Here is a 22,908-nt window from a genome sequence, read left to right on the forward strand (position 1 = left end):
CTTCTTCGAGCCTCTCGTCTCTCTGCAGTGACCCTCTACAACCTCTCGAGCCTCCAATTACGACTTCTCCATTATTCTAAATTTTTTCTCATTTTTTTACTATAAATAATTTTTTTTTATTTATTAATTATTTAAAAAAATATACGCCTGGCTGTCTTTTAAAACATTGGGTTAAACAAAATTTTAAATTCAAGCTCATTTATTTAGAATTATTTAACGGGTAAGTGGACCAAGCAAGAGAATTGAGTTCTCACGCAGCCCACGTGTAATACGTCAAGGTGAGAGGAGGCGACTTTATAGGTCGAGAAGGCTCCCCCAAAAGCAATGGCTAGCCGATGTGGGACGTGTGAATGAAGGGGAACGTGACGAGCTAAGGCTGGGAGTGGGGCTGGATCACTAGGCAATGGTTGGGCTTGGGGGAGAGGGGGTGCCGCTATGGCCGTGGGGTATGTGTCTGTGTGTCAGTGTGTGTGTGTGTGAGTGAGAGAGGGGTTCATCCCACATCGGTAATACATGGGAGAAAACCTCTCATCCTTATGTATTAAGGTTCTAATCCTTTCTATTTTGCCATAATTAAATATTTGCATGTATTATTATAATGGATAAAATTTATTAAATAATTATGAATACCAAAATTAATAAACTAAACTATAAATTGGGCAAAAAATTTTAGATAAATGCATAGTTCGATTTTTTTCAGTTCGGTTTTTGTGTATAACCAAAACCAAAAAATCGGTTTTTAAAATTAGAAAACCAAAACTGAAAAATCGAACCGTGACGTTAAACGGTTCGGTTTCATTCTAATTTTTTATTTTGCATTAATTTTGGTACACCCCTACCAAGGATACCATCCTTGAGACTACAATATGGTAGTCTACCGTCCCTCAATCCTCACAGAAACAAAGTGTTGCAGTGCAACAGCACACATTATTACAACCAATTGCTTCCAAAGAAGATGAGAATTTTTAAGAAGTTAACAGACGTCGAAGGCATTTTCATTTGAAATTTGAATTGCTTGTTTTTTGAGAAAGGAACTATGGTCAAATCAGCACACACACAGCTCTAAGGAAGCAGTGCTAGAGCATCTCGGTTCAAGTCCGAGTGGCAGCATAGCATAGCATAGCATCTTCTAAAATAAACAAGATAAACTAGATCTTATAATGAATTCTATTCTTGATTTTCATTTCAAACTCTTTCTTGCTTTACTTAAAATCAAGATTTTTCATGATATTTTTCACTTTAGAACATACTAAAAAAAACAGAGAATTTTGTTTCTATTCAAATCAACGCACAAGATGTAAAAAAAGGCAACCCAGTATGCATGGCTCAAGTGAAAGTAAGGTATGGGAATGGTCAGATGCAGACAGTTTTACCAACTCCAATCATGCCTTGATGGAGGTTAACGACGAGGATGTTGAAGCCCAATACCTTTTGGACCAAATAAGTTTGAAATCGAACGGCCCCAAAAGGTCAGGAATTGAGGCTGGATTGCTGAAAGTGCAACAAAAAGATGGGGAAAAGAGAGTTGGACAATTTGAAAAGCTCCACTAATTATAAAGGGATAGGCCTAGGGAAAGGTTTCTTAAATCAGTTATCTCAGCTTCCTGCTTTTCTTTTTCTTTTTAGCAGCACTTATTCTCCTTTAGATCGTAGTCCTTATTCTCTATCTTAATAAATTTTCCATTCTTGCAAAAAGATCAAGTTGCAATTCATGCAAAAGTAAAATCCCCATACATGGCAATAAGACGGATGAAACAAAAATAAACAAAACAAATGCCATGATACTACAACTCTGTACAACAATAAGCAGCAGCAGCAGCAGCCAAACCGTAACTAGGTGAGATCGGCATTGGCTGCATGAATTTTTTTTTTCAGCCTTACAATCTAGGCAATATACCCGGGAAATCTATAACAAAAAGCAAGGCAAAAAATGCACTGGATAAATAATAGCTCTGTAGATGTTAAGGAAAAACACTTACCTGTAAAACCTGGCAATTATCCAGTGTGCTTTTGCCCCCCTGAAATTTAAACACAATCAAAGCATAACCTCAGAGCTCAGGCAGCCTTTCTAGAGAACAAGAAGGAAACAGGTACCAAGGCAAGTAGGCACCTGATCCAAGAATGCCCATGTTTTTGCATGCAATCAAATAATACAGCCATCTTAAGAAATAAAAAGCTAAATATAATGAAGATCAATCCAGCCAAGGAGTGACTCTCACGTCATGTTTGGTTTGCAGAAAGAAATGACATAGGAAGGGAATGAAAATTTGAATGGAGAGCATGATGATATTAAGTGATAAATTCGATTCCGCTCCCCCCAATTCCATTCCATTCCTACGAACTAAACATGCAGTCAAGACAAGAAACCATCTGACAATTCCTGACATAAGAAACTTGAATGGAGCAATTGACTTAAATAATTTCAATTCAGCATAAAATAAAACACTAAGGTTACATTTGGTTCATAGAATGGAATAGGCATGGAATCTAGGAAACACCAATGCTCCTGGAAACCTCGAGTATCAGAATTCAACACATGTTGGTTGCCCGACATGTTTGTTTTTTTTTTTGTTTTCACACACATACTAGACACAGCTGGATGCATTGGGATACAGATGGGACATGTCTTGGACCTAAAATGCAGCATTTTGTTCTCCCATTGATACTGTCTATGTATAGAACAGAACCCCCAAAAAAGGCATTTGAATTGAAAGACACAGAGGCAATAGATTCAAGCCCTAGCGCCTTGCTGCATTGCAACAAAGGACCATTCCAAGTTTCCCTTGAACTGCCAGATCAGTGACGATAATAGGAATCTCTGGAGCAGCAATGGACCAGAATGGCAGTGCAATTGCCTCAACAGAGGAAGATTTTCCTTTCAAGCAGCTGGTATGTCAAGCTTCTCTCTTCCCCCTCCCTCCTTCCCCCTCTCTCTCCCCACCTGATCAGACATCATCCACTCTGCGTTTATCACTTTGTTTTTAATTTGTTGATGAGCCATTGCCCAGCATCAGCCATGACCAACAAAACAGAGCCTTTTGGCTCTCTGCCTGACTACACCTCTATTCCTTGTGCTTTTTTTGTCTTTTTTTCTTTTTTTTTCTTTTGGACCAAAGTTTTCTCAAATATGAATGTAGCTTAAGAACCAAATTCGTATCCACTCATTCCACTAGCACGCTGCCAAATATCTTTTCCAGCAAGAAAGCCCCATCCAAAACAACTAACAGAAAAAGGATGACTCATCGCCTAGTAGCATCTCCTCTTTGGGAAACTCCCCCTTGAGAAGTTTTCCACTCTCCTCGGTGCATATTAAATAGCGACTCATATGCTCCTTTTTTTATCTCAGGAGAGAAGTGATAAGCAACTAAGCAAGTGACTTCATTATAGGGGCTCATCACACTTAAAGCTGATCAGAAGGTGATTAACTTAGATCCTTTGGATAATGTACCCATTCGCATATCAGAATTTGCAGGAATGCTCGCATTGATTTTATTGATGAAAATCCATTAGTTCCAGTGGATTTTAAGAAATATGGGCATATCTGGCCCCGGACTAAGGATCATGGAGGCCGAAGTCTCAAGACATTCAGCAGGGTTATCAGTCTGAAACTTTTGTCCAATAGAAGGGGTTGTTTTTTCTGTTTGGAGAAATTTATGGATCAGGGTCAGCCTTAGTCTATACTCTAGAGGGAGTGGAAGTGTCAGGTTTGGAAGTTCTTCATTCAAGCTTTGTAGTGCATAGCTACTGTCAACAGTCAATATTGATACTGCAAATGAGATGCAGATGACCGGTGAGTTAGGGTTGAGGTGCACTGACTGTGCTTCAGTAAATGTTAGAAGCAATGCTCTTGGATGAAAGTGAGAGCATTTCAAACTCTCTCCCCAGGGGTATAATATGCCAATGCTCTTAGAATTCCTCTGGCAAAGGCATCCAATACCACGAGAAAATCTTCATCTGTGTTGCAGGGATCCTTCGGAAACAGTTCCTTCATCTTCGCAATTTGGAAGGAGAGGATTTTCAAGTTTAAATTTAAATCATAATGGGCTTAAAAAATAGTTGGACTCAGGGTATTGGGCCCAATAAGAGGCGGGCAGTTTTCAGATGGGCTGAAAAGAAAGGAGCAATCTAAGCCCAAGGAGGCTGCTGGTTTTACCTTGGAAAAATCAAGTTAGATGAACCTGGCAAAGCCCAATTCTGAAGGTTTAACAACTGCCCACCAGAAACAAGATGGCCTGGTTTCAGGCAGGGAAATTGAGACGGGTCTGGCCAAGTCCACGAGTATTAATTTAATTGGAGAAGCCCAGCAGGATACGTATGGGGATATTGTAAACTGCGTAGAACGGAGAAATGGTGGCAAATTCCAGTCCAGTTCAAAGACTCTGCAGCTGGGAATTCGGCTACCACTTCCCAATGATCAAGTGAAGCAACTCAGCAATAAATTGCCAGAACCAAGTACTCCTGTTCAACGAACTCTTTGTTCTTTGTCATCTGCCATAAGAGGTGGTTGCGTTCCTTGGATGATTCCACGGGTTGATGAAAGTTCTTATACCGATCCAGATGATGAAATGGGAAGCCTGTGTAAATCTGAAAATTGCTTATTAGCTCAGATGGCAGAAAATGTAATCCATAGGAGGAAAAACAATTGCCTACAAACCCATTTTCTGATTTGTAAAAGAGTCAAAAGTTCAAATTGGCTTGGAAGATCTTCCCTGGTTCAAACAGCAAGAAGATGGGAAAGGTAGTCCCATGAAGTTGTCTGAAGAAACACAGGTTGGTGTCCACCACTCGAGAAATACTGACAACCAGACAAGAGACTTCTTGGGAAAGGATCTTTGGCCATCGTTGCTGTTCTTGAGAACAATCCGATGGACATCCTAGGTGATTCCATTCCCATTCAGAGGGCAGGGGATGATGTGAAAGAACTTCTATTGGAGGACCAAGGAACTTCTTAATCTCAAAAAGGTATTCCCATTTCCCAACAATTCTAATTTTACAGATCATTTGTTCGCCATAGAAAGGACTCCAATGAAGGAAAATCCAAATCTTCTATGCTTTATCCTCCATCTCCAAACTCCAAGGATTATGAAGATTGGATGAAAGAGAATGACATATTGCTTGTGTGGCTGTTGAATAGAAGAGCCACAAATTGCTGCAAACGTCATATTTCATGGAAACAGCAAAGGTCATATGGATGATCCACATGAAAGCTTCTCACAAGATAAAAATCAAACTCATTTCTTTGACATATATGAGAAGTTTTTCAAATATGACCAAGGTAAACCTATTAGTGAGTATTATAGCACTCTAAAGGGTATGTAGGAGGAACATTTATCAACCAATTAGTTCTGACATTGAGATGATTAAGAGGCAACGGGCAGAGTTCTTGGCAGCCAAGTTTTTAAGTAGGTTGAGTCTAGAGCTTCAACCCATCCGCGATCAAAATCTTGCCGGTGAATCCATTCCATCTACGAATGAAGCATATGCTAGAATCCAAAGGATCACCAAGATTGCTCTCAGTCTTCTTTTCATGCTTCTTTACATGAAAGTTCAACCACGGTTAGCAGTACATTAACCATGGTCGGGAAAGTGTTACAAGATGCGGACGAGGATGACGTTTGGATGGTGGTTGTGACAAAAGTAATGTATAAAGACAAAGAGTTTGTCGTGGAAATTCTCACATTTGCACGCATTGTGGTAAGGACAATCACACCATTGATCAGTGTTGTGACCTCCATGGGAAACCTACTTGGGCCAATAAGTCTCTTGTCGAGGGTGATTCTATGGTTGACACTACTTGTACACCTAGCCACTTCACCAAAGAGTGGAGTACATCATTTACTATGTCCCTAGAGGAGTATAACAATCTTCCCCACATGGTACAACAATTTCAAACGCAGTGTTCTACATTTTGTGCTTGGCCCATTCAGGTACAACTAGGCTTCTTGCCTCTTCCTCCTCCTCATCATGGGTTATCAACTCTAGTGCCTCAGTCCAAAAAACCCACTAATTTACACTCCAAGGTTACCCTTGTAGATGGTTTGGTTACACTAGCCTCTGGTTGTGGCAATATTCTTTCATTTCATTCTATTCTTTCTTATGTGTTGTATGTGCCTAAATTTCCCTTGAACCTATTATCACTTATCAGTTAATGAATTAAATAAACCACATAATTGTTTTGTAACCTTCTTTCCTTCTCATTGTGTTATTCAGGATGTCTAGACAAAGAATAGAATTGGCGGAGGGCTTGAGAAGGATGGTTTATACTATTTGATGGTAGTGCTGGTAGATCTGGTTCTTGTTATACAGCTTGGCGTTTCTCTAGATCAATCGCATGCTCGCTTAGGGTATCCATCACTTCAAAATTTGCAACAAGCTTTCCTATGCTCAAGTCTATTTCCCTTTTTCAGTGTTGTAGGTGTCAATTGGGAAAACATACTAGGATACCTTTTCCATCTAGAGTCGAGTCTTAATGTAAATCATTGTTCTCTTATTCATTCAGATTTTGGGGTCCATACAGAGTCAAGAATTTGACTAATCATAATATTTTGTGTCTTTTGTGAATGATTTTTCATGTATGGCCTGGATCTATATGTTAAAAGATAGGTCTGAATATCTTAATGTATTTACTCTGTTCTATAAGGAAACAAAAACCCAGCATGGCATTAGTATTCAAATTTTTTGATATGATAATGCACTTGAATTTGTTCAAAATAAGCACACAGTCTCTACACTTTCATATGCATGTTCCTAAAATCCTTTAGACCAATGCTCTTCTTACAGCTTGTTTTCCGCTCAAAAAAATGCCCCCCAATGTTCTAGAAGGACAAATTCCCTTCTTTATTGTGTATCCAAAAGCGTTCATGCTCTTTGTTGTGCCTAGTGTCTTTAGGTGCACATGTTTTGTTCATACTCCATATATGGATCACGATAAATTCTCTCCTCATGCTATTAAAAGTGTCTTTGTTGGCTACTCAAGAACTCAAAAAAGGATATAGATATTATGATCCCTACACTCACAATAAATATGTTAGTGCAGCTGTTACCTGTTTTTAGGGGACATCTTATTTCTATCGCACTGGGTCCTCATTGTATGAATACAATTTGAGTCCATCAACGATTTCTACACCCCCGCCCCCCCCCAAAAAAATGCAATGATCCTCCGAACCCTACCCTTGTCCCTCTAGAAAAAAACTTCTGATCCTCCTTTGGATCTACCATAAAGGTTTATGAATGATGGAAAGCCGGCACAGACATTGCTAACACTATGCAACTGCCTCTTTTACCCTCCACTGTTTCGACTTCTAATTTTGGAGATCCATCCCAATATGAATTGGATTTTCCAATTGCAAACCAAAAAAGGTACTCAAACATGTATACAACAATCATTAGTTGCTTATCCTATTGCTCATTTTGTTTCAATTCAACACCTTCCTAGTTCTCTGTATTCTTTTGCATTGTCAATGACCTCCGTCTCCATCCTATCTTTACATGCTAAAGCACTTGCTAACCTAGGGTGGAGGCATGCAATGGATGTCAAAATGAATGCATTGCTTACTCGGAGGACATGGGATTTAGTGGATCTTCCTCCTTAGTAAGGAATTGGTTAGGTGTTGTTGACTCTATACTGTCAAATGCCTTCCTGGTGGCTCAAATGAACACCTTAAAGCTCGATTGGTTGCCAAGGGGTACACCCAAACATATGGTATTGATTATTTTGAGACCTTCTCTCCTATTTCTAGACTAAATTTTGTTTGTGTATTGATCTCGCTAACAGTTAATTTTATTTGGCCCATTATACCAATTGGATGTGAAGAACGCCTTCTTGTATGGAGATTTGCAGGAAAAGGTAAACATGGAGCAACTGTCTAGGTATGGTGTTCAAAAGGAGGATGTTAAGGCATGCAGGTTGCATGAGAGAATTTACGGTGGTGGTCTCTCATTTGATTTCATTTAGTGCTACTATGATCAATCAATCCTTGTTTCCTGAAATGAGATAGGAGTTTTTATGTTGATGACATCATCATCACAGGCAATGACCAAAATGGGATTGTGATGTCAAGCAATGGCTTAAAGAAAAATTTCAAAGCAAGGACTTGGGTACTCTACATTATTTTCTTGATATTGAGATTGTACGGTGGTGTAACAAAGGGTTGAACCTCTCTTGGCAAAGATACACCTTGGACTTGCTAAGTGAGACTATTATGTAAGTTAAACCGATTGATATCCTATGGATCCCAATGTGAAGCGATCTAAGGATGTTGGACCGGTCTTTCAATATAAACGTCATTATAGGTAACTAATTGGCAGGTCAATCTACCTAACTACCAGTCTACCACTAGAATTGACATATCCTTTGTTGTGGGGTCGGTGAGTCTACTTATAGAAAATCTCAAACAGCCACATAAGTAAGTTTGTTGGATTCTAAGGTATCTCAAAGGCTCTCCTAGTAGAGAATTGAAATATAAATGTAATAAAAACTGAGGGATCAAGGGATACTCTGATGCAAATTAGCTGGATTAGTTGAAGATTGAAGGTATACTACTGGATATTATACATTTGTGCGAAGTGATCTTATTACTTGACATAGCAAGAAACAAACTATTGTAGCTAGATCTACTACTGAATAAGAATTTCGAGCTAGCCAACGGCTCCCTCTCGCAACAACGCCTCTTCTTCATCGTTGCAAATCAGCTGTAGCATTGTAGGCCCAACAATTTCTCTCGCCTCAAAACCCATAGTCATTCTTGGGCTAGCAAATCAAAGAAAGATTCATTGCTCTACAAATGAGAGTGAGGCCTAGAGTGGCTCACAACTTGCATCAAATCACTTCCATATCCTCCCAACCTCCTAGTCTATTTGTTAGACATCTCAAGCCTGCTTGACAATGAACTTGGGCATATTTAATGAACCCCCTTTCGAAACAACTATGTTTTGTTGGAAACAGGACCTACGACCCCTGTAGCCCTAGCAGGACTCGTGAGTTCAATTAAGCCTCCTTCCAACCTCCTAGCCTTTTCCACCAAACACCTCGGGCTTGTGCAACAACAATTTTGGCTTGAACCAAAGATTTTCTTCTATTGAAGCAACCCACTCTTCACTGAAGGATAGTCTTCATCAAAGGGTAGTGCCACAGCTATTCTCTGTGTTTTCTCTCGAAAGTTCGAAGCTTTTGGGAATTTGCTCAACTCCTTTTTCTTAGCTTAAATTTGTGACACTTTGCCTTCCATTAATGAGGTCTCTCCATTCCTCCTTAGAGTTTGTGGGTTGAGGAAGAAGGTACATAGTCAGGAGTTCCCATAATGCCAATGTCCATCTTAATAGACACAAAACTATTCTCTTTTGAGTGGTTTATGTCATCGAAAGCCTTTGAATTTTAGAAAAGTCAGGAAGGAAGATGCCTTGCTATATTCTACTAAATAACGAGGTTTTCCGGTACCAAGAACAGATGTCAAAGTTTTGGTGGCAAAATACTAAATTCCCGTGGATTAAGCAAACAAAACTCCCAAGAGGTTTGTTGATTATCAAATTTATGTCAAACAAATTCGGAAGAATGATCATCATCAAGAAATTGTTGTACTCAGAGGGAAGATTGAATTCTAGAGGGCAGGGAAGCCTCAAGTTGGTGGAGTTTCTGCAGATCATTGAAAGGGGGCGTAGATAGCTTGAATAGGAACCACTAAAAATTCTTGGGCATGGCGTGTAAATAGTGTGGTTCTATCGATATATAGTAGAGAAATGGAACGGATACGACACTTATGGGGTTACCCAACGAGCTCAATTTTGAGAGGTCATAAAGCATGGAATTGTGCATGATCAAAAAGGAATTACTTCCAATGAAACCTACCAGATAATTGAGAAAAGCAAGACTATTTTTGGAAAGAGAAAAATTCAGGGAGAGTATATCAGGCATTAATGAAGCCCAATTCCTTTTCAAATTTTGAAAGCTCTCGGCCTAAAATTAATGATTCGATTAGTCAATCGAAAAATTGTGAAAGTGGACAAATAGTTTATGTCACTTGATTTGGGCCACGAGGTCTTGTATTGAAGAATGTTTTCCCCGTAGACCCAAAAAATTATAAATGGGCTAGATCAGTGGGCCTAAGGTGGGCGGAGAAAGAAAAATCTAGTTCGAATAATATTCCAAGAGGTAAACATGAATCTCACTTGCCGAAGGCACCAGTGACCGATAAAATGGAACATTGTAGGCCTTCGTCCAAGGGAGAATCACAGATAGTATCACAAAAAAAAAAAAGTAAACCTGTTGTTAACCTCTCACTTCATGGAGAGAGGGAAGTAGCAAATAATGTAAAATCTTCAGATATGGAAGAAGCGGCTAAAAAGAACGAGATCCATCAAAATGTTGTGGAAAATACAGCACAACTTTGTAAGGCCAAACAAAGGTGTGTTATGCAAGACTTAGATATTAAATTGGAGGACTGGTTAGAAGATAATAATGGTTTGCTTTTGGAACAGATTCAAGATTTTGAGGATGTGTGTATGAGCTCTTCTCAATTGAAAGCTTTAGATAAATTAGAGATTCCGGAATGTCTGGAAAGGTGTGGAAGCGAAATCATGAGGTAGGAGGCTACCTCTCAAGAAATATAGAATAGTTATATCTATTCAGGTCAACCGGAAAGTTACAATAAATAGATTGAGAGGGAAAAGTTGGCCAAGAGTGTCAAGTCAGCATCAATATCACAGTAGTCGGACAGAGATTGCCTTCAACCGCCTTCTGAAAATGCTCAAGCAAGTATTAATATTAATTACAATTTTGATCATTTGAAAGCCTTAAATGTTAAGGGGCCTGTGCCTTCTAATACTAGCCTTGGGTTCATTTGTTCTCCTATAGATAATTCTAATAATCCTTCTTGTGATGTTGGGGGGATTCTTTTGGGAAGGGAGATCTTCATATGGAAAACCCTTGCCCGTCTAGAATTAGCAAAGGTATTCTACCTCTTCCTACCCAACCCATTCTTTCTTCGGAAAATTTATGCCTTGAGGACTCTAATAGGAGGAAAAGTTGTCGGTGTTGGCCTTACAAGGCTTAAACTCTTGTTTTGATGATAACAAATAAGATGAACTTAACATATTTGGTTAAGTGATGATATTTTAGGACTCAAGTTGTGAATACAAGGTCAAACGCTCATAAGGATCATTCAAAGCTTATACTTCAAAGAAAGTTGAACAAATGAAGCTTAAAGAGTCAAGGCATGGATTCAAAGATGATTTAATAAAGCTTGAAGATCATGAGAGCATGAATGTTAAAAAGGACTTGCTAAAAAGCTTAAAGTATATTAAAGCCTGAAGACAAAATGAAGTCAAAGAAAGACAAAGCAAGAGAGCTCAAAGAAAGACAAGCATGAAGACTTGAGTGCTTAGAATGTCAAAATCTTAAGAAGTCTTTATGTAAGTACTTCAAACAATTTCAATATGGATGCGTGAAGCCCTTAGGTAAATTTCTTGGACCTAGATACCTTTTAAAATACTTGGAAAATATTTTTATAAGATCAAAAATTATTTCAAAAAGGTTAAAATTATTTTTGAAATGAAAAGCACCAAAAATAGGATTTTCCAAATGCTGTTATTTTTTCTATATCCACATTGATGTGCATTTTTATCTATCAAACACTCCTTATTTTAAAAAGTGTTCAACATGAAAGTTGTGGGATTTTCTTTTAGCTTTCTATTGATATCAAGAACGTATAATTTGTAGTTATATAGAAAAAGTTGTGGCCAAAATACTAAAGGGGGGTCGAAACTATCAACAAACCAAAGTTTTTATCTGCCCAGAAGACTGAAGTGTAACTTCAGTCTACTGAAGAATTTGCTAGAGAAATCCTGAAGAGGCAGTAGCACCTCAGAAGACTAAACTCCACTTCAGTCTTCTGACCTTGTTTCCAAACTGAATTTTTCAATATTTTAAAGTACTTCAGAAGAAACCGACACTTCAGTCTTCTAAACACTATTAACGGACATATTTTTTTGAAGTTTTTAAATTTAAATTCATATTTCTTGTACTCCAAACTTTCTATAAACTTGGGAAACACTCCAAGTCACTTAGGGAACACGAAATAGACTTGATTTCTCATCTATAAATAACCCCCCAAGGCTAAGGATTAATTACACCAAGAAAATATAGCAATCAAGCTTTCTTGCTCTCAAAGCACTCTTGTGCAATCAATTTCTAAGTTTCACTACTGAGATATTGCTGAATTAAAGGTCACGGTCCTTGTGTTCTTAACTGAATTTTACAACTAAGAAAGAACCCCGACAATATCTTCTTCAGTTTCATCTTTCCATATTGTGATTTTGATTAAAGTATATATAGATTTAAATTGTACTAATCAACTCTGTTGTGAGAGTGTATTTGTACACCCTATTATTTCTTGTTTCTTGTAGTTCTTTGAACGATTCCAGGTTGCTGGATCGTTGTACCGAGGGTGGGGTATCACTTGGAGAGGTGCAACTCTAGCCTACTTAAGGAGTGTTTGAGCGTGGGGTTTGCTCCGCCCGGAAAGGAACGGTATAGTGGAATCCTTTGGTGGTATTGGCCAAAGACGAGGACGTAGGCTAGGGATAAGCCGAACCTCGTAAAAACGTGGTGTCACTCTCTTTCCTTACTCTCTTTAATTTCCAGCATATATTAACTCTGTGGTTGTGTTTTAAGTTTTTATTATAAACACTACGTGGATTGGATATTAAATAAACTAAAGATTAATTTGATTTTGGGATTTGCAGAAACCGAAAAAGAGTATGTTGGTTGATCAACACAAATTGCAAAAACCATAAGAGAGTACGTTGATTGATTCAACACCCAAGACTCATTAAATGAAAGTTTATTTTAAGTCCAAGTTTTTGGAAAGAGTATTGGATTGTGTTTCACATTGAGAAATCAAATCCATCAATACAGGACTTGAATCAATCATATACACAGAGCTACATAAAAAAGTTGAGAATTGCCAAATAGCTGAATATTATATTGAGTGGTTGATTACTTTAAAGTTGATTGATTGGTTGGATATTTGTTTAAGTTTTGGTTTCCTTGTGTTGTGTTAAGTATTGGTTTGTGGTTTGAATAATTAACTAAGTCTTGCTGGGTATTAGCTGAATTAATAAGAGGTCAAAGAATTCATAAAAAGAATTAAAAGAAATTTTAATAATCTAATTCCTCAACTTTCAATTGGTATCAGAGCGGGTGTAGCAAATCCTAACTAGTAGATACATAAAGATCTATATGACACACCTAGGAGTAGCTCCCTTTGGAGAGGGTCAATCCTCAACTAGACCTCCCATCTTTTGTGGTTTAAACTACACATTTTGGAAACAAAGTATGAGAATTTATATTCAAACCATGGATTGGAAAGCATGGAAGGTTGTCACACATGGTGACTACATTCCTACTAAAACCGTAGATGGCAAAGAAATTCCTAAAGAAGAAAAGGACTTGACCGACATTGATTACAAGATGATGCAAGTAAACTCTAGTGTCATGAATGCACTATATTGTGTCTTAGATGTTAATGAATTTAATAGGGTCATGGCATGTAAGTCAGCCAAAGAAATTTGGGACAAATTGGAAGTAACTTATGAAGAAACTATAGATGTTAGAGATAGTAGAATCGATATGCTCACAAGCGAGTATGAGGCTTTCAAGATGAACCTGGATGAATCAATTACAAACATGTATACTAGGTTCACACACATAATAAATTTTTTAAATGCCTTAGGGAAAAATCATTCAACTTATGAGATGATCCGGAAAATCCTTAGAGGACTTCCTCCAATAGGGAACCAAAAGCCACAGCTATAACGGAAGGAAGAAATCTTAAAAACACCTCACTAGATGAACTCATAGGATCCCTTCTCACATATGAGATGTCTATGAATGAAAGAAGTGGGAAAACTAAAGCTCAAGAATCAATTGCTTTTAAAGCATCAAAAGAAAATTCTAGTGATGAAGATGAAGAAGAAATGGATGAAAAAGAAATAGCCTTCATATCTAAGAAACTTGCCAAAATCCTTAGAAGGAACAATAAATTCAAAAGAAAAATCCAAAACTCAAGATCAAATGAGGAAGAAACTAATAAGAAATATACAAAGAAAGAACCACCTACATGCTATAATTGCAAGAAAGTTGGAAACCTAAAACCGGATTGTCCAAAACTTAAGAAATATTCCAAAAAGAAAAATAAAAAGGCAATGATCACTACTTGGGACAATATGAGTACAAGTAGTTCCGATAAGGAATCAAGTGACCAAGAGGTTGCTTGCTATAAGGCATGGGGCAATGAGGAAAGCTCCTCATCAAAATCTTTTAATAGTTCTTGTGATGATTCAGCAGAAGAATCCAATGATGAGAGTATGCCCTCATATGAAGAACTTCAAAATGAACTATTCAAGGTACATAAGATCTTAGTTATGTGTATTGAAAATCAAGAATGAAAGAGTTAAGAAAGAGCTAGAATCTTTAAAATTGGCTGAAAGTGAAAAAGATTTAAAAATCCATAGACTAGAAAGCAAGAATGAGAAGGTAATAAAAGAACTAGAAGATCTTAAGTCCAAAACTTCCATGGATAATGAAAAAGACTTATATATTTATAAACTAGAAAATAAAATTACCAAGATGTCCCAAAACCAAGAAAAGCTACAAGAAAAGGACAAAAATATACAAAATTCAGAAATCTATGATCTTAAGAGACAAATTGAAGATCAAGCTGAAATAATCTACAACTTCACTAAAGCAAAAGAAAATTTTGATAGAATGATTGGTGCACAAAGAATGTTTTTAAATAAAGAAGACATAGGATTCAATGGAGTTGAAAATACAAAGAAAAAGAACCTCTATGTGGGGTACTTTGCAAAAGCATCCAAAAATTATGCTAGAACCTCTTCAAATGCCTACACTCACACTATATGTTTCCTATGTAAGAAGAAGGGGCATATAAAGTTTGAATATCCATTAAAGAGGAAGGGTGTGAAAACCAAACAAGTTTGAAGAATTAAAGAAACATCTCTTGTTAAACCATCCGAACCCAAGAAAGTAGGAGTACCAAGATGAAAGACTAGTTCATAAACCATAGATTTTAATTATTCCCTTTTAGAAATTAAGAAAGTCACTTAATCCAATTTTTTTCTACAAGGATAGTGAACTAGTTGAAATAAAAAAGAACTTATGAGATAATCACAAAAATGTCGTAAGTAGCCTCAAATAAAGAGAACCTATCTTCAAAGAACAAGGATGCTATATGTCTCAAAAGGCAATGCTAAAAAGATGCTTGAAGCCTAATAATTTGATAAAGCACAGTAGGGGAAGTAATTTAGAAAGGTTTTAGGATAAGAATAGAAAGATTTTTGAAAATTTACAGACTTCAAAAGACTGAGCTTGTAAGCTCAAATGACTGAACACTGTAGCACTGAAGGTTCAGAGGACTGAACCTAGACTTCAGTCTTCTGAAGTGCTACTGCCTGTTCAGTTCCCTCATTATGAAAATCTTCAGAAGATTGAACTAAATTAGCAGTCATCTGAGGTCACGGGAACTATATATTAATACTTTAAAACCTTAATTCAAAAATGAAAAATCTTAAAGATGAATTTAAGAGCTTATTGATAACTATAACATTGAAACAAATACAAACAAAAATAGCATTGTTGGCCAAAATCATAGGATGATTTGTACAAGGCTTAACTTTCAAAGGTTTGGAAAGCAATATGAAATGAAATCAAAAGAAAGAAAATCTGAAGCAAAATTGAGCTTATTGCATGAGAACTTTGATTAAGAAAAGATATTTGAGCAAAATGAGAGGTAGTTAAGTTGAATGAAAAATATTTAAGAACCAAGAGAAACAATTTGAACAAAATTATAGCACAATGCAATAATATGCTCCATGCTTATATGACATGCAGATAGGCTATATACCTATGCTGACATATATGATATCTATATTTTGCCAAAGAAATGATATTGACTTGACGTATATGAATGATCTTATGGCTCACTACACATTACAAATTTGAGCATGAAATTATTGAGCATGGTTATGAAACATGAATTTTGGCATGATATGATATTAGTATTTGTATCTATAAAATACATTGGTATCTATGAGTATGTTAAAGTAATACTTGAGAATGACAGCATATTTGTATCCATGAGCATGTTATGATATTGATATGATATAGGTACTATTCTTGATATTGGTATCCATGAGCACATACATGAAATAAAATAATATTTGATGCATGGCATGATAAATTTAAAAACACAATTAGTATCTTCATAAATACAAAGTTTAAAGTTCACAAATGAAAGTCTATAAACCTATTGAAAATAAGATACATTTCATTCAGGGGGAGTTAGACTTGTTAAAAAAAAATGACATCATGATTTACGGAAATCATTGAAAAGTATGATATACAATCCTTTGTATTTTCTCATGCAACTTTGGAACTTGTTGTCTTTCTTATTATGCATGATAAATGCAAAGCTTCTGCTTTTAAGCCTTCACTAGGTCTATACTTTTTACTTATAGTTGCTCTTTGCCTTAGTATTTATACATTTTTTTCTATCTTACTCTTTTTGATTGATGTCAAATGGGGGAGAAATTTTAGGGCAAAAATGGAGCATGATACTGCATGCTCAAGTTGATATATTGGATCAATGCATACTTAAGTTAATATATTGGCTCAACTATGAAATGATTTGATCTAGAATGATGTGAATGATATGATCTTGATATATGAGCATGATATTGAAATTGATCTTGATATTACAAATATTGTTAAGATGATGCTTACTCAAGTTGTAAGGGGGAGTCTTTTTAAGGCTTACTCAATTTTTTTACTCCTTATTTGTCATCATCAAAAAGGGGGAGCTTGTTGGTCTTACAAGGCTTAAAATCTTATTTTGATAATAACAAATAAGATGAACTTAACACATTTGGTTAGGTGATGATATTTCAGGACTCAAGTTGTAAATACAAGGTCAAATGCTCATAAGGATCATTCAAAGCTTATACTTCAAAGAAAAATGTACAAATGAAGCTTAAAGAGTCAATGCATGGATTCAAAGATGATTTAATAAGAGCATGAATGTTAAAAAGGACTTGCTAAAAAGCTTAAAGTATATTAAAGCCTAAAGACAAGATGAAGTTAAAGAAAGACAAAGCAAGAGAGCTCAAAGAAAGACAAGCATGAAGACTTAAGTGCTTAGAATGTCAAAATCTTAAGAAGTCTTTATGTAAGTACTTCAAACAATTTCAATATAGATGCATGAAACTCTTAGGTAAATTTCTTAAACCTAGATACCTTTTAAAATACTTGGAAAATATTTTTATAAAGTCAAAAAATTATTTCAAAAGGTAAAAATTATTTTTGGAATGAAAAGCACCAAAAATAAGATTTTCCAAATGCTATTATTTTTTCTATATCCTCATTGATGTGCATTTTTATCTATCAAACACTCCTTATTTTAAAAAGTGTTCAACATGAAAGGTGTAGGATTTTCTCTTAACTTTCTATTAATACCAAGAACATATAATTTGGAGTAATATAGAAAAAGTTACGGCCAAAATACTGAAGGGGGGTCGAAGCTGTCAGCAAACCAAAGTTTTTATCTGCCCAGAAAACTGAAGAATTAGTTCAGTCTACTGAAGAATTTGCTGGAGAAATCCTGAAGAGGCAGTAGCACCTCAAAAGACTAAACTCCACTTCAGTCTTCTAACCCTGTTTCCAGACTGAATTTTTTAATGTTTTAAAATACTTCAGAATACTGAACCCGACACTTCAGTCTTTTGAACACTATTAACGGACATATTTTTTAAAAGTTTTTAAATTCAAATTCGTGTTTCTTGTGCTCCAAACTTTCTATAAACTTGGGAAACACTCCAAGTCACTTGGGGAACACGAAATAGACTTGATTTCTCATCTATAAATAACCCCCCAAGGCTAAAGATTAATTACACCAAGAAAATATAGCAATCAAGCTTTCTTGCTCTCAAATCTATCCTTTCAAAGCTCTCTTGTGCAATCAATTTCTAAGTTTCACTACTGAGATTTTGCTGAATTAAAGGCCACGGTTCTTGTGTTCTTAACTGAATTTTACAACTAATAAAGAACCCTAGTAATATCTTCTTGAGCTTCATCTTTCCATATTGTGATTTTGATTTAAGTATATAGACTTAAATTGTACTAATCAGCTCTGTTGTGAGAGTGTATTTGTACACCATATTGTTTCTTGTTTCTTGTAGTATTCCAGGTTGTTGGATTGTTGTACCGAGTGTGGGGTATCACTTGGAGAGCCGTTACTCTAGCCTATTGAAAGAGAGACCGAGTGTGGGGTATTACTTGGAGAGGCGCAGCTCTAGCCTACTTAAGGAGTGTTTGAGCATGGGTTATCACTTGTAAAAGGTTTGCTCCACCCGGAAAAGAACAGTATAGTGGAATCCTTTGGTGGTATTGGCCAAAGGCAAGGACGTAGGCTAGGGATAAGCCGAACCTCGTAAAAACGTGGTATCACTCTCTTTCCTTACTCTCTTTAATTTCCAGTATATATTAACTACGTGGTTGTGTTTTAATTTTTTATCATAAACACTACGTGGATTGAATATTAAATAAACTAAAGATTAATTTGATTTTGGGATTTGCGGAAACCGAAAGGAAGTATGTTGGTTGATCAATACAAATTGCGAAAACCGTAAGGGAGTACGTTGATTGATTCAACACCCAAGACTCATTAACTGAAAGTTTATTTTAGGTCCAAATTTTTGGAAAGAGTGTTGGATTTCATATTGTGTTTCACATTGAGAAATCAAATCCATCAATACAGGGCTTAAGTCAATCATATACACAGGGCTACATACAAAAGCTGAGAATTGCCAAAAAGTTGAATATTATATTGAGTGGTTGATTACTTTAAAGTTGATTGATTGGTTGGATATTTGTTTAAGTTTTGGTACTTGTGTTGTGTTAAGTATTGGTTTGTGGTTTGAATAATTAACTAAGCCTTGTTGGGTATTAGCTGAATTAATAAGAGGTCAAAGAATTCATAAAAAGTATTAAAAGATATTTTAATAATCCAATTCACCTCCCCCCCCCCCCCTCTTTCTTGGGACAACTCCTTAACTTTCAGTGGGTTTAGTTGTGAGGGTGGAGAGAGAGACAATCTAGACCCGCCTATACCCCTCAAGGATCTAGGGTTGGATCTATTAGATCATGTTGGAAACCCGGTGAAGGTGGGCCTAAGTCCTAGGACTTATGAGAGGTTGAAAAAGAAAGTCCAAAAAGAGCTTAAAAGTCCTATTTCTTCAATTAATTACGAGTGCAAAAAAGGGGTTTGCAAGGGGGGTAAGCGAGTTAAATTATGAAGCTTCTTAGTTGGAATGTAAGAGGCCTAGGGGGGTTTAGGAAGAGGAGTTTTATAAAGGAAGTCCTAGACAAATACTCTCTGGTTATAGTCCTTATCCACGAGACTAAACTGGAAGAGTTTGATGGAGGGGTTGTTAGGAGTATTTGAGTGGGCCGCAATAGGTAACGGGAATTCTTACCCTCGTGCAATGCTTTTTTGGTGGCATCCTAGTTTTGTGAGATTCTCAAAATATTTCCAAATTGAACACTTTGCCATGTTTTTTCTCCCTTTCTGTTTTGAAGTGAAAAGGAGGGATCAATGGTGGGTTTCCTCTGTGTATGGACCTACTAGACCAACTCTTAGGAGTTATTTTTGGGAGGATCTACATTATGTTTTCGATTTCTACTCCCTTAGGTGGATCGTAGGAGGTGATTTTAATGCAATGAGATTTCCTAGCCAGAAGAAAGGGGGTAGTAGTGTAACAGCTAGCATGCAGAATTTTGATTTTCTTATCGGGGATTGTGGTTTAAGAGACATTCCCTTTGGCAATGCTCCGTTTACTTGGTTTGTAGGGGAGGCTCGGTGGTTAGCTGACTTGACAGATTTTTGTTTTGCAGCGAGTGGGAGGATGAATTTCCAAACCTTTCTCATTGTGTTCTTCCTAGGACTACACCTGACCATTTTACAATCCTATTGGAATCTAGAAATGTGTCTTGGGGTCCTACGCTTTTAGATTTGGAAATATGTGGTTGGATCACGCATCCTTCAAGCCTTTGGTTAGGGACTCTTAGGGAGAGGAATTGGAAAGGGATTGAGGTGGATTTCGATTCATGATAAAGTTGAAACACCTGAAGGAGAAGTTGAATGTTTGGAGTAAGGAGGAGTTTGGTGACATCAAAATTAGAAAATTTAACATCTTGAATGAGTTAACTTCAATAGATAAGAAAGAGCAGGATTATAATCTTATAGATAGTGAGGAGATTAGGATAGTTCCACTGAAAAAACAAGCTAGAAGAGGTGATATTTCAAGAAATGAGTTGGAGACAAAAGACCGAATTCAAATAGGTAAAGGATAACGACTGTAACTCTTCTTTCTTACTTATACTAGCTAAAGGGAAATAATTAAGAATTTAATTAGGGAGTTAGATGTGGGGGGTGAGGTAGTGTCTAATAATCAAGGTCATATTTATGTTATCACTATTTTTTTCTAGAACTTGTATTCAAAGGAGGATCACTGTAGACCGAAGACAATGGGATTAGATTGGAACCCTATTTACAAAATAATGAAAGTGTAATTCTTTACCGAATATGATCAATGTTTGGTAAAGAGTTCCTATAGAAGAGAGGACTTTTTATATTAACAGTAGCCAAGAGATTTATTGCTGATTAAGCACAGAGGAAATATTTGCTTTGATTTAATGAAGGCCTTGAATCCCCTTTTAGATGCTTCTGATTTGATCGTGAGAGGATTTTAGTAATCATTTGATACATAATGTATGAGAAGGATTCACTAGTAGAGTTTGATATCGTGAACTTCCAGTGATGACTAAATTATCTAACATGGGGATGAGTTTTGAAAGCCCTTGAATATGATCAAGCAATAAGGCTCCAAGATGAGTTTAGGATTAGATAATACATAGTATAAGATTAATTCCCTATCGTTAGAGAGTCCTTTTGAAGAGAAGGAAGTTAGGTAGTGGTTTTTGGGATGGAATGCGATAAAGCTCCAGGCCCGGATGGTTTTAACATTGCTTTCTTTTAATAGTGTTGGGAAATAGTAAAGAAGGATCAGCTAAAAGAGTTCTTCAAAACAAAGTCCTTTGTAAGAATATTAATTCCTCCTTTATAGCCTTGGTACCAAACAAATATAATTATATTAAAGTGGAGGATTTTAGACATATTAGTCTTGTCTCTAGTGTGTATAAGATTATTACTGAAGTTTTAGATAATAAGTTGAGTGTGGAGCTTGATGATACCATCTCTAGCACTCAAAGTGCATTTGTGGGAGGGGGAGGCAAATAGTGGACCCTATTTTAGTTGCCAATGAGGTGGTGGAGGATATTCGTAGGAATAAGAAGAGGGGTTTCGCTTTTAAACTAGATTTTGAGAAAGCATACAATAAAGTGAGTTGGAGTTTCTTGGTTAGAGTTTTTGCAAGAAAGGGTTTTGGTGTGTGTTGGCTTTGTTGGATCAAGGGTTGCTTGTCTAATGTGTGTTTTCAATAATTGTGAATGTTACGCTTTCTAGTTTGTCCTTGTAGCAAATGTTTTGAGTAGGATGGTGGATAGGGCAATGGAGAGTGGTTTGGTTAGAGGTCTAGAAGTGTAAAGAGAGGGAGTGGTGGTATCGCATCTCCAATTCACTGATGACACCATCTTCTTTTTAGACGATCACAATCTTTATTTTAGGAGTATTTTGGGTATTCTTCATATTTTCGAGATTTACTATCCTTTTATCTTTTGTTTCTTGTTATCATTCTATCTTGTTCCGTTCATGTTCATTATTCATTGTTCTTGTTTTGTGACATGTACAAAGTTGAGAAAAGAAAAAAAAGACGTCAGAAAAGAAAAGGAAAAAAAAAGAAAAAAAAAAGACAGTCAAAAAAGAAAAGAAAGCAAAAAAAAAAAAAAAGGCGATATTGAAGCAACAAATACTATCATTTGGTACTTACCAAAGTTTTTTTTTTTCTTTCTTGAATCGTGACTTGTAGTTTCATTTCTCTCAAAAAATATCTGGTTTTTGTCCTCTCCTTTGATTCGTTGTTTCTATAATATTTTTCTTGCCATCAGTATTAGTTTAAATACTACAAGTTGAATTTCTTGATCACGTTTATTAGTTCAATAAAGAACTAAAAAGAGGAAACTATGAGTGTGAGTAACATAATTTGAGTGAAACACGAGTGTGAGTAACATAATTTGACTGCAAACATGTGAGGGAGTGTTGTGAGGAATTATTTCTAACATTTTTTCTATAGTGTCAAAAATATGTCTTCCAGGGGTGACACATCAAACAAAGAAGGAAGGAGCGAGTCGTCTTTCATATTGCAGGCTATACAACAACAATTTAAACGCATGAACATGGTGCTTAATGAGATTCGAGATCAGATGGATAGGCAAGATGTTGTTATTACTACTTGGCGCGAGGGGCATCCCCAAAGAGTCCCTAATCCTAGAAGGCGAGAAAGGCGTATGCACGTCGATGATTCTGATGGCAACCACGAGGATGAGTTCGAAGATGAAGAGGATCAAGCTTCATTGAACGATGCGGGCAAGTTTGTGCCAAGGGGAGAAAGGCGTGGTTGAGGTTTCCGAAGAGATCCAAGACAGTGATATGGGACTGACAGAAACCTAGGAAACATCAAAATGAAGATACCATCGTTCCAAGGAAAAAATGATCCTGAAGCATACTTGGAATGGGAGAAGAAAGTGGAGTTGATTTTTGAGTGCCGCAACTACTCTTGAGTAGAAAAAGGTAAAATCCATTGTCATTGAGTTTTCTGACCATGTTATTATATGGTGGGATCAACTTATGACAAACAGGAGAAGAAACCATGAGAGGTCTATTG

General features: G+C 36.5%; 1 protein-coding gene across 3 annotated transcripts in view; it reads right to left on the reverse strand.

Annotated features, from left to right (window-relative positions):
* Window positions 1-22,908, reverse strand: part of LOC131146236 (uncharacterized) — a 57,084-nt gene that overhangs the window by 13,496 nt on the left and 20,680 nt on the right. For 2 of the 3 annotated variants that reach the window (XM_058095675.1, XM_058095674.1), the window contains exon 2: window positions 1,980-2,018. The exons of the other annotated variant lie outside the window; for it this stretch is intronic. In XM_058095675.1, coding sequence (XP_057951658.1) covers window positions 1,980-2,018 — 39 coding nt within the window. The remainder of the gene's footprint in view (window positions 1-1,979; window positions 2,019-22,908) is intronic. 3 annotated transcript variants of the gene reach the window in all.

Source organism: Malania oleifera, chromosome 13, assembly GCF_029873635.1.
Source record: "Malania oleifera isolate guangnan ecotype guangnan chromosome 13, ASM2987363v1, whole genome shotgun sequence".
Classification (NCBI taxonomy): domain Eukaryota; kingdom Viridiplantae; phylum Streptophyta; class Magnoliopsida; order Santalales; family Ximeniaceae; genus Malania; species Malania oleifera.